Source organism: Narcine bancroftii, chromosome 2 (genome assembly GCF_036971445.1).
Source record: "Narcine bancroftii isolate sNarBan1 chromosome 2, sNarBan1.hap1, whole genome shotgun sequence".
In the NCBI taxonomy this organism is placed as follows: domain Eukaryota; kingdom Metazoa; phylum Chordata; class Chondrichthyes; order Torpediniformes; family Narcinidae; genus Narcine; species Narcine bancroftii.
This window is the reverse complement of record NC_091470.1, coordinates 349,851,708-349,863,896: the sequence shown is the minus strand read 5'-3', so window position 1 is coordinate 349,863,896 and position 12,189 is coordinate 349,851,708. Positions and strand designations below refer to the sequence as shown.

The 12,189-nt window shown below is 39.6% G+C and overlaps 1 protein-coding gene across 12 annotated transcripts in view; it reads right to left on the bottom strand.

Annotated features, from left to right (window-relative positions):
• tsnare1 (T-SNARE Domain Containing 1) overlaps positions 1 to 12,189 on the bottom strand; it is a 962,849-nt gene that overhangs the window by 141,606 nt on the left and 809,054 nt on the right. For all 12 annotated transcript variants that reach the window (XM_069922261.1, XM_069922260.1, XM_069922262.1 and 9 more), the window contains 2 exons: positions 4,144 to 4,216; positions 1,958 to 2,040 (listed from right to left, as the gene is read on the bottom strand). In XM_069922261.1, the coding sequence (XP_069778362.1) occupies positions 1,958 to 2,040; positions 4,144 to 4,216 (156 nt within the window). The remainder of the gene's footprint in view (positions 1 to 1,957; positions 2,041 to 4,143; positions 4,217 to 12,189) is intronic.

The window sequence follows — 12,189 nt, the reverse complement described above, 5'->3', positions numbered from 1 at the left end:
CCACCAGACAGTCTAATAGCAGGATTAAATGGACTGGTACCCAGAAATACTATGAAAAATAGCAAAGGCCCCCAATGATCTTAAAGGGAGAAAATTTTGTTGAAGAATATTTTTTATCACATTAAATACAGAAATATCTTGTCAGGTCTGAGTAGAGGAAACTTTACTCTTTATCTGAGAGCCATTTGATCTGAGAATATCATTAGGAACTTGATTTTCAGCATGAAAAATTATCATCCTGTGAGACATTTCTGCTTTCCTTCTTCGAAGAATTTATTTCTATCATTACACCAATGCTGATTTGTCTAACAAAAATGTAGTAAATGATGGGTGTAAGTGCTTCTGTTCTATGCAAGGCCCAAGTACGATTCATCGAATCTTCAATGACACGTTCAGCCGATTAACTCTTCTTAGTCAACCCTTATTCAGTAAGTTTCATTCATGCTCTCTTTCCCCATCACGCTGTATTTTTCCCCTCTGGTATTTGCTGTATCTCAAAGCAGTGAGTTCTACCTCTATGTATAAAAAAGTTTTCTTTACAACCATTGAAATGTTCTTGCATCTCAAGCAAGGGTAACCCATCATCCAAGACTCTGTCCATTCTGAAGGTCATGTCCAATTTCGCTCTTCCATCTCTTCCGCCCTTCAGCTCACCAATAACTGCTGTTTTTTTATGAGTGCCTGTAGATTCAACTGTTGAGGTGCTAAACCCCTTTCCTTTTTGAAAGTGGTTAAAATTTTACTCTTGGGACAAGTAGTTCTAATATTCCCCAATATGGCTCAGGGTCAAATGTAATCTGATAACACTCCAGTGAAGTGCTTTGCTATTTCAAAATTAAAAATTCTATGCAAATGCATACCTTGTTATTAAAATTTGACAAAGAACCTCAAGCTCCTCAGTAAATGTCTTAAAATGCCAAAAATATTAAGATGTTATGTTTTTCTCTGAACAATTCCTCATCTATAGGATGAGCTATAGATGGTCCAACTCAAATGTCCAACTCAGCTCCATCAAAAAGTGTACAAGTTGTCTGACTCCATAGAGTGGCAGCCAATGACAAATACACAAGAACCAAAATATGTCTCCTGCATTTTCAATATTATTTTTCCCCAATGTATAGTACTAAAAGTTCAGATAATCAGTATGCATGTTTTAAAATATATCAAATAATCATGAAAAGGTTTCCCATTGTAAACTAACTGCTTGCAACATAAATAAAGCTATATATATATATATATATATAATATAAATATATAATATATATTTTCAATAAATCAGTGGGCTTACGGGATTTACTGATAGTCAGCGACTGTGAAGTATTAAAATACAGTCTGGTGAATACAATGAGATAATGCACTCAACCTCTGACAGAAGGGATCAAAATATAAATAACACCATACGGAAAGCAAGAGTGGAACAATTACATTATAAATGTCATTGGAACATTTCCACTTTGAACAAATGTGTAAAATGAATAAACATGAATAATCTGAAATCATCCACCATGACCACTTTCTCTCAACATTAAAATTAATGGATAGGAATATTTATAATAGGTCAATGATCCAATGTAATTTGATTTTCCCCTTTACTGAAAATTAAAATTACTTCCAGCAATTCAAATGATTGTTAGTTCTCAAAATCCCTTGGTTTTACTAAGTACATTGACAATACTTGGATGAACTTTTGAGATGGATGTCACTTCATAAATGTGTACACATGATTCACATTTAGATTAACTATGCCTGCTTAAAGTGACATCCGAGATATATCTCATTGCGATTTTTCTCAGTATTTTTTATTGTTATGAATGGGCTTTTGCTTAATTGACCTAAGTTGGGCGACTCCAGATTTGGGCCTATCCAAAGTGATTCTATTTGGGAATATAAAAAGCAGTCAACCCCATTCCAAAGACAGCCAGGAATGCTCGTCAAAGAGAGTTAAAGCCTGACCTACCTGGTGCTGACTCGCTTTCACAAGCTGCTCATTAGCTGCATCAACATTTGTAGCTGCCCTCTCAATGTTCGCCTCAATGCTATCTGTAAGGTAAAGATTCAAATGGCTTAGTGACACACTGTGCTCCTGTATCACAAGTGGTTCATAATTCCAACAAGACTGCAGGGACTAGATATGGCGTCACACCCAGTAAATCTGCTGCCTCACAACTGAGGGCATCTGATTCAATCCTGACCTCCCTCATAAGATGTATGGAGTTTGCATGTTCTCCTGTGACCTCATGGGATTCCCTGAAGTGTGTTGGTTTTCTGTCATAGCTTAATTTCCTATGTCAATTTGGCCACAGTATGCAGATGAGGGGGAGATTCTTGGGTAATCTTGAGCATTGAAACTTGAGGGTTATATGTGTGAGGTAGGGAAGGATGAGATTGTGTGGACTAGGTTTACATAGTTTTGCACAACATCGTGGAATGAAGAACCCATACTGTGTTGTAATGTTCTATCTTGGGGAGGAGAGGGAGTGTGGAGTTGATGGTGTGACAGATTATGCTATATTTTATATATAACATATACACTTTACATACATGTGTGCTTAGAATCAGAAAGGGGTTAAATTAGATTACGTTAAGTTAATAGCAATAAGTTAGAATTTGATCCGTTTTCGTGTTTAAAGATAATTAAAAGCAACTTTTGTTTAAGTAACCATTTGTCTTGGTGAATTTCTATTGCTGCTGGGTTTTGGGATCCTCTGGGCCCATCACATTGGCAACATGGAATGAATAGGTTACAACAAAAAATAATGAGGAATGGTATTGCTCTGTGAGCCAGTTTGAAGCCAATGGGCAGTTAACCTGCTTCTGAGAAGGGATGAAATATGCATCAAACAATGAGCTTCTGCAGGAAACTCAGCGGGTCAGGCAGCATCCATGGGTAGAAAGGGTCAGTCAATGTTCCCAACACCGCTTGTTCAAGATTCAAGCAGCTGGGGTTTTTATGTTTCTTCAGTGAAATGTGGAGATTCGGGAAGGCCTGCACACTCACGTATGTAACAGCGATCTCAAATTGGGGAGGGCTGTTTTTTAAACTGATCCGGTCCTTCTAGTGTTGGCATTCTCACAACTGGCTTGTACTTGCAAGAGGCCCACTTTCTTCTTTGGTAATTGGCTGAGAATCCGGTGAGGTCGAGGCCCAACCACTGCAGAATGCAGTGGAATGAAAATAAGTTAGTTGGATTATTCAACATACATCCCAGGTGGTGAAGCTAACAGTTTATTCCAATGTAAATCACTTTAATTAATTTTAATTGAAACAAAGGCTTGTGGGAGGGGTGAGGTGTGCAATGATAGAGAAGATGTGATTGCAATAGCCTCTTTCACACTGCCAACCCTCTTAGGAAGTGGGAAAACTTGCTGCACTCTGGAGCCTTTCCCACTGTACCAAGATCTACCTGGTTAATCAGCAACTCGGCATTTTAAGGGGTGGGGTCCTGCCTCCAGTGACAATGAGAGAGCAGGTTGAGCTTTCTCTCCGCCAGAAGGCGATTAGTGAGTTGACTCGGTCAGGCTCTGACACTTGCCCCCACCAAGTGTCAGAGCCCAGTTGAATTTTACTCACTCTGTCCAGTTGGGATGTTTCACACCGCATGATTACTGGGAACAGATCCGTTAAATTAGCCGGTTAACCCACACGGAATCAACAGCGTGAAAGGGATTAACGTTTAAGGGAGCATCAAATCAGGCACATGAACTGGGCAGAGAATAGCAGGATAATGGTCCTAAGGGCAGATGGGATCAGTTTAATCTGATTTCACTGTCAGTACAGACACGATGGACAGAAAGGCCTGCTCCAGGGCTGTTTTACGGTCAATGTTATTAACTGCCAAGTTTTTTTTTCGGATCAAATGTTTTAGACAACACCTTTGTAAGTGGAATTAACTCTAAAGAGGTTCAGTTGATATTCAACTGAAAAGTTTTGTGCAGTGTGGAGAGAATGGGACTAAATTGGTTTATCACCTGTATGATGGGCTGAAGGCTCTCTTTGTGGCATTTGGCACTTCTTATGCTTTGGAACATTGAGCAAGGAAAATCTTTCTTTTCTTAAATTTCATTAAATTTAATAATTGAAAAAAAATCAATGGTAGAAGTGTTACAATTTAGTTTGAACTTATAATTTAGTGTGACACTCACCAATGTTGTCCCCCTGTTCATGCACCAGTAATGCCAGGTCCTTAATAATCTGATTCACATCCAGCAAGTCTGCCTATTGGATAAATTATAGTAGAAGATCAAAGTTAGATCTCAAGTTGAAAATGTACTGTTCCCACCACAAACCACAGTGATATTTTTGTCCTCAGAATCATTTCTAAGTTACAAAGGCTACAATAAGATAGAATTATGGTGCATATGTACATTGTAATTATGTGTATGACAATAAACTCATTATTTTTGAAGCTTTAACAAAATAAGAAGGTTAGAACAGATTACAAATAAGTTATTGCTTTCTTTTATTAAACAATGCACAGGAACATCGACAGAATGTAATCCTCGAACGTAACCTCAATCGCAAGACATATCTTGTGTCAAGTCCCACTGCCGTTCGTACAGCATTATGCATTGGTTATACTATCTGCTCCTCACCAATTTAATTAGGCTCACGGACTGGCCTTCGGAAGGTGTAAGTATTCAGTCAGCTTCTCAGGGCTGAGATAGGAAGTGGTGCCTTTTTTCTCGCTGATCAATTCAGAACAGGAATCCATTCGCCCCCTGCGATTTTCTTTGAAAGAACACTTCATTCCTGTGACAGGCTTTATGCATCCAGCACCCTGTGCCCTACCATCGATGACCTCAGGGTCTTGAGCATCTTGCTGGAAAATTTCTTTCCAAAAATCCGATTGGATTGGATGAGTTAACCTTCCTAATGTCTCCAGCTCTTGCCTAGTATTCATTACATCCTATTGCACACACTTAGCCATGCATTTATTGCTGTTGATGGTTTAGAAGTGAGAGAAGCAGACAATTTATCATGGCAAAGGCCTGGCAAATTACACTGGACAACAAAGAGTTTGCTTCCTGGACACTTTTAAATGTTTTTTTTTTGGTTTTGGGCTGCTGATCACGAAAATCACCTGAACAATATCCTAGCACATACTGTTCTTTTCATAGCTAACCTATTTTTGTGATTTACTTTCATATTTTGTCTTCTAGTATATTGCCCACAAAACAAGCTGTTTTGGTCAGTCCAAGCATGCCTGGGCATGCACTCGGTGTAGGTGCCATGCAAATGGTGTCTTAGGCCTGGGCATACTTAGACAGGATAGATGCAGACAGGCAATAAAAGCAGCTCACATATACAGATACTGTGCATTACATTGATTATAGATTGAACGCACGTTGATGCATGTGTTCTTCAGGCAACAGCATAATGATTGTACTTAACAACTGTATGCATTTATTATCTTCAAAAATTTTCAATTCGGCAGAAATATCTTGTCAATGTTGCAACAGCTGCAATACATCCTGTTGCATTTGTGGCGAGTTTACGCTCAAGGCTCAAAAACGCAGCAATTCTACTCTAATTAAGAAAGCCTATGAGCTCTACTTCGGTTGTACAATTGGTGACCAAGACAAACCTGGGCCTCTCACATTTTTGTGCAACATGTGGGGTCAAACTGAGAGCTTGAACATGCGATTAAATGCTAAATTCAATAAAAGTTAATTTAATGTTTCTCCAACTTTCTACATGGAAGTTCCGACAGCAAATTTAAAATGAGCTTTTTGTTCAGCTTAAAGTTTTCTATCATAATCCCCAATTCTTTTTCAGGAAGCAAACCTTTTAAAAAAAAATTGTTGTCCAGTGTGATGATAAACTGAATTTGGGGATAATGTGTGAAAGCCTTTACAAAACAAAATAGAACTTCAGTTAATCAACATTGCAGAGTCATTGGTAGGTACAGAATGGAAACATTCCCTTCAGCCCACAGAATATGCGCCATATAAACCAACAATTTATAGCAATTCCATATTAATTTCAAATTAATTCTCCCCCCATTCTCATCAACTCCTCCCAAATTTCTCTACTCGCCCACACACATGGGGCAATTAGCAATGGCTGACTAACCTGCTTACCCACATATCTTTGAGAAGAAACTGGCTTGCCCAGAAAAAACCCACACAAAGATCATGGAAACTCTGCGCAGACAGCACTGGAGTTTGATAAGGTTGGAAATGGAGAATAAATGATGCAAGGTTATTTGCAGAACCAAATAGTGTGAATCCTCTTCATTTGCAGTTCCTACACAAGGCTTAAATGAGTAGGCACAACATCGTGGACCAAAGGGCCTGCATAAATGTTCTATGTCCTGTCATGGAGGGAAGCAGGGGGAGTTGATGGTAATGTGGTTATGTGATAACAGAGCCCTAGAGACAATCCTGACCACTAGAGGGAGTCAGAGATGAGTTGTTGCAGCTCGGGGTAAATTTCAAAACATGATGTCGTGAATGAGTACTATAGCTAATACAGTATGTTTATTAAAAATAACCCAAGTTTTGTTATTACAATAATAATTACAATAAAACATGACAAGTTACAGCAAAAATTAATGAGGAATTGAAATGCTCTGTGAGCCAGCTTGAAGCCAATGGGGTGAAATAACCTGCTTCTGAGCATGAATGAAATATGGGTCAAATAATGAGCTGCTGGATGAACTCAGTGGGTCAGGCAGCATTCACGGGTGGAAATAGTCTGACAACATTTGAAATATTGACCCACCATTTCTACCTGTGGATGCTGCCTGATTTGCCGAGTTCCTCCAGCAGCTCATTGTGTGCTCAAGATCCTAGCATCTGCTGTCGGGAGGTTAATTGGGTGCAATTGGCCGGCACTGGTTTCATGGACTGGAAGGGTCTTCGCCCGTGCTGTGTTATTAATATTCTTTTTCAAAATGAAACTCCTATGCTGAGGCCTGCTGTGCTATTTAAGAAGATCATCGCTGACAGGATTGTACCTTTCACAGCCATGGTGATATTTTATCTTTTTTGTTTATCAAGAACCTATCTATTTTTGCCTTACAGTCTATGCATTGGACTTTGGGAAAGAGATTTATGAAGACTCACAGTCAGAATTTAAAAAAAAAATACAAGATACTAATAGGGTCAGAATTGTTTTCCCATGGAGAGGGGTGATCAAAAATAAAATGGGATAGTTTTGAGGTGGGAGGAAATCTGAGGTGTCGGATCATATACAGAGAATAGTTTTTAACTGTAACACACTCCCTAAATGATAGTGGAATCAAAACCAATAAGTGAATTGAAGGGGCATTTGGACAGATTCTTTAATAGGCAAAGAACACAAGGATATGGTCCAAATGTGGGCAAATGGGATTAGTGTGGATGGTCAAAAAAGATTAGTATCAACATGATGGGCTCAAGAGTCTTCCCTGGGCTGCATGACTCTCATACCTCATTGTGTCTTAAATGGGTGACCCATATTTAAACAATGACTAACCCATTCTGGATCTTCCTAAATGGAAGCATCCTAATCACACCCACGCTGCCGGGACCCTTCAATATCTCATATCTTCCCTTCGATCTCATATAATATATCAAGCCCAGAGTAACTATCCCACCATTCTCAATGTTACTTTATTGTTCTATTTACTTTTTAATGTTCATGTCCCCAGCTGCTCAAAGTGAGCCTCGCCAATATGCTACTGGTATCAACCACTCTCTGTCTAGAACCAGATATCTCAGATTTCCTCAAAACTCCTTTCCTTCACCACAATAGACGTCCCCTTCCCCATAAATGTAATGACACACCAGGGTAGAAGGTTGTTCTGTCCCATGATGCCCACGCCATCCAATTAACCTACCAACTCCATATATTTTGGAGGGTGGGAGGAAACTGAAGCACCTGGAGAAAACCCACATAGACCAAGTATTATGCAAATGATAAGGAAAGTCCGTTGTGGCACATTATAACAAAATACTAATAAAATGAACATTACTCTCACATACCAACATTTCGAATCGGCTCAAAAGATTGGCAACTTGCCGATTTGTGAATATAAATCTAAATAACTTTAATGGCAGGGGAGCTGACAATCCTTGCACTTGGAAGATTTGACATTTGGAAATATCAACATTCAACCTTTAGGTATGAGAATGCTCAAGTTTTAGGACCCCGTTGATGTTAACACCTACTAAAATAGTTGTCAAACCTTTTTAAAACCTGGATGATGAAGTGTCACAGTGTAGACTGTTGAGAGAAGTTTCAGAACAATACCACTCTGATGCTTCTAAGTCTTTTGCAGACTCAGCCTTCACAAAAGTTGTTATGTCGATGAAGGCGAAACGCGCAGGAATTTTAAATCACAGATTTCAACCTGAGTATCATTAAGGCTGAGGTTAGTAGTGTGGCTGATACGACACAAGATGGTTGCATTGATTTGTATCCTTGCAAATATGATCTTGGTCATTATAACTATGGTTCATGTTTATTCCTGCTTCGTTCCGAATGAAGATGGTGCAGTAAAGAGATAATAGCTACAATTTTGAATTGCAGATTTTCTTTCCATATTTTTGAAAAGTACTTCACTTTTAAAATAATTTGTAACAACAGCAAGATTCTTTATCTATGTGAGCATGTAAAATTAAATTAAGTGATAAACGATGGATACAATGACTTAAGTGAGAACAAATTATTTAATTCTGTCAAATGAGAAAACAACCATGACCTCTGCTGTAAGGTTAAGCTGAAAATTGCATTATTTTTTTCTCAATAGAAATACCAAAGGAATTTCACTTACTCAACGTCTTTTAATTGTTGTATGAGAATAATTTCCTCTTGCAAAATGAAAATCATTAAACAATTGCAGATGCTGGAAACCTGAAATTAAATCCAGGTCAGGCAGCATCTGAGGAAGAAGTGAGAAAGAGAGGGAGAGAGAGAGAGAGAGAGAGAGAGAGAGAGAGAGAGAGAGAGAGAGAGAGAGAGAGAGAGGGGGGGGAAAGAGAGAGAGAGAGAGGGAGAGAGAGAGAGATAGATTGAAAGCCATTTTAAGCTACAGATAAGCTTACAGGAAGGTTATATGTGACAAGTGAACATTGGCGACAGGCTGCAGCCTGGTCATTAATGGGGCCATGATACATCTTTGTTAGTGTTGTCTGTTGCTTAAAGCAAGATTATGCAATGCGCCCAGCAGGCCCAATAGCCTAACCTGCTGGACATGTCTAACAAAACTGCTTCTAACAACAGGGAACAAAGACAGAAAAGCATATTCACCCTCTGACTGTCCAATTAGACTTAGCTTGGCCCCATCACAGCTAAGCTCTTTGTCTAAAACATCCCTCTTGCAATCTTCTTTCCCGGTTTTGATGAAGGATCTCAATTTCAAATGTTAATTCTACCTTTCCACAGATGCTGCCTGGCCTGCCCTCCATAACTTTCTGTCTGTTGTTACTTTTTAAGAAAAAAGCTCTGCCTGCCAAGGAATCATCTGGAGGAAGTTGGTAACTTTGAGTCAAATGTTAGAAAAAAATAACTGAAGGTAGAAATCTTGAGATTCTATTCTAAGGCAGTGACAGCATTGTCAGTGTTGAGAAAGCATTGGAAAGGAACTGCTGGTAAGCCAAAACAATTATTTCCTCATCTTTCCATCATCTTCTACTTATCCATAATATATTTGCTGTCATTTCTTTCTTCTTCATGCTACTTATCCACTCAGCTTTGAGTTACCAAAGCATTAACCATTTATTATTTAACAAAGTGTCAATAATGTTCAAGAGAATGCAAGAGATTCCACATTGCTATGTAACAAACTTATATAAATGTCCTCTAAAACATTAAACATATCACTCCCAAATTTTGCACAACATAGTTTGTTTTCCCTCGAGAGCCAACACTTTATTTGTGTCACAGCGAGTGAAGAACCTTGATAATAACCAGCTAAACTCCAGGAAATCTTTAAGCAGTGAATAATGCATCCTGAGGAAGGAATTAAGTCTGAGAACAATGATGCACGATCAATTGCCCAAAGAGTGAAGGCTTTTATTTGCAAGAGATGGGCAGCATCCGTGTTGGTCACTGAATCTGACTTGGACTCAAACTGGGGACAGGCTTGTGGCATGACAGTCTTTATGGGGAGGAGTCATGGGCCATCCAGTGAGATCAGGGTCAACCAGGAAAGGTCATGTAATTTACATACAACAAATATGTACAATAGTGGTACAAACACAGTTACTTTTTGTGTCAGGGCATCCCTCATACTTGTTCAACAGTTTCGCAGTCGTGTAAAACAGAGTTGCCTTGCTGGGGATGGTGGTAGAAGCTGAAACATTGGGGGTATTTAAAAGACTCTTAGACACATGGATGAAGAAAAATAGAGGGTTATGGGGTAGGGAGGGCTTAGTACTATTTTAGGAAAGAATATATGGGTCAGCACAACATCAAAGGCCGAAGGGCCTGTACTGTTCTGCATTGTTCTATGTTCTCTTAATTAGGCTACACTTGTGCTATTGTAAAGAGGATAATCAAAATGGAAACCCGAGAGCCCGAAACTGGGTCTCCGTAAAATGAGGCAGAAATGGGAGTTAGATCTAGGAAAAACAATTCCTGAGCGATGCTGAACTAACTAGATGTCACGCTGCAAAAATTGCATAAGATCAAATCAGAAATCTCAGACGTGTTTTAGATGCTGTGTAGAGGCTAAGCACCAAGGTGAGACCTTTCTGGGTAGAATTAGGGGACATCTTGAAATAAATTACAGGGGAGGAATATCTGCAGTACCCAGCCTTGTTCCTGCTGGGGGATATTATGGATGTGAGTCCAAGATTGACTAAACATCAACTTCAATTCGTGAAGGTCGCCTTGGCGGTAGCCAGGAAATGCATAGTGGTGACTTGGAAATCTGACTCTCAGCTAAGCACAACAAGATGGAACATGGAGATGCAAAGCTGTGTTCCCCTGGAGAAAATGACTTACAACTTAAGAGGGAGATATGACACAAGTCTTTGTGGATTAAATTGTGGTACACTGTTAGACAGAATCAGACACACACAAGGTAAAGACTGTACAACAGGCTGGCTGTAGCTGCAGTAACTCTGAGTGAGACTTCGGGAGGCTGGCGCAGGCTTATATCCCAGAGGGTGAATGACACCCAACCGGGTGGGGCTTGTTCCATTCTGATTGACAGCTGGCCAGGTGTTGTCCTGTCCCCTTATACTCCTGCATTTACAGAGGTTGTCCCCTGCAGTAGGCCGGTGGTGCACTCCTTCAGGTACAGAGGTTGCTCCCTGAAGTAGGCCAGTGGTACACCCTTTCAGGTACAGAGGTTTCCCCCTGCAGTAGGCCGGTGGTGTACCACCAAACGTTGAAGTGTGGCAGCTATACTTGCAATATGTTGAAACGCAGGTGCGATTAGCCTTCCCATGGCCTTTTTTAATAGAAATAACAAGATCACACAAGGTCTGAAATACAAGGAAACAATTTGGAATTCCTGCTAACTCACCCCTTTTCTTTCCCCTCATGCACTTGCATTCTTATTTTTAATTCTTGATTTTTATGTTTTTACCTGGGTTGAAGTATGGAGAGAGGATGAAGGGTGGGGGGGTGGGAAGGGGTTAAGGAACAAGGAGGACTTGACAAACAATGACCTGTAAAATGGGAGGATTGTTCCCCAATAACACCTGGCTATTACAAGTCTGTAAAACTTCAAATAAAATTTAAAAAAAAGAAGATCCCTTTCCTCGATTAACGACATTTACTAGAAGCATTGCTTAATCCGGTCTCAAAGAATTATTGAAGACACTTTGCATCCAGTACATAGTATCTTTGACCCACTACCATCAAGAAGGAGGCACAGGAAAATCAAAATCAGGACTGCCAGGCTGGGAAATAGCATCTCCCCACACTATCCTGTAACCAAGAAACTCATCCTAAAATATTTCAATATATGTATTTTAAAGGGTATCTTTATGTCTATATGTGATTATTATGTGTTCTCTATTGTGTGTGCACCATGGTCCAGAGAAATGCTGTTTCGTCTGGTTCTATATATAATTAGATGATAAACTTGAACATGAACTTCTGTACAGTTTTGTCTGCCCCAAGATATGGAGACTTAGGAAAGGGTGCAGAAGAGATTTACCAGGATGCTGCATGGTGTGAGCGAAGGAGAGAAGTTGAACAAACTTGGGTTGTTTTCTCTGGAGCGATGGAGATTGAAGAAGACCTAAAAG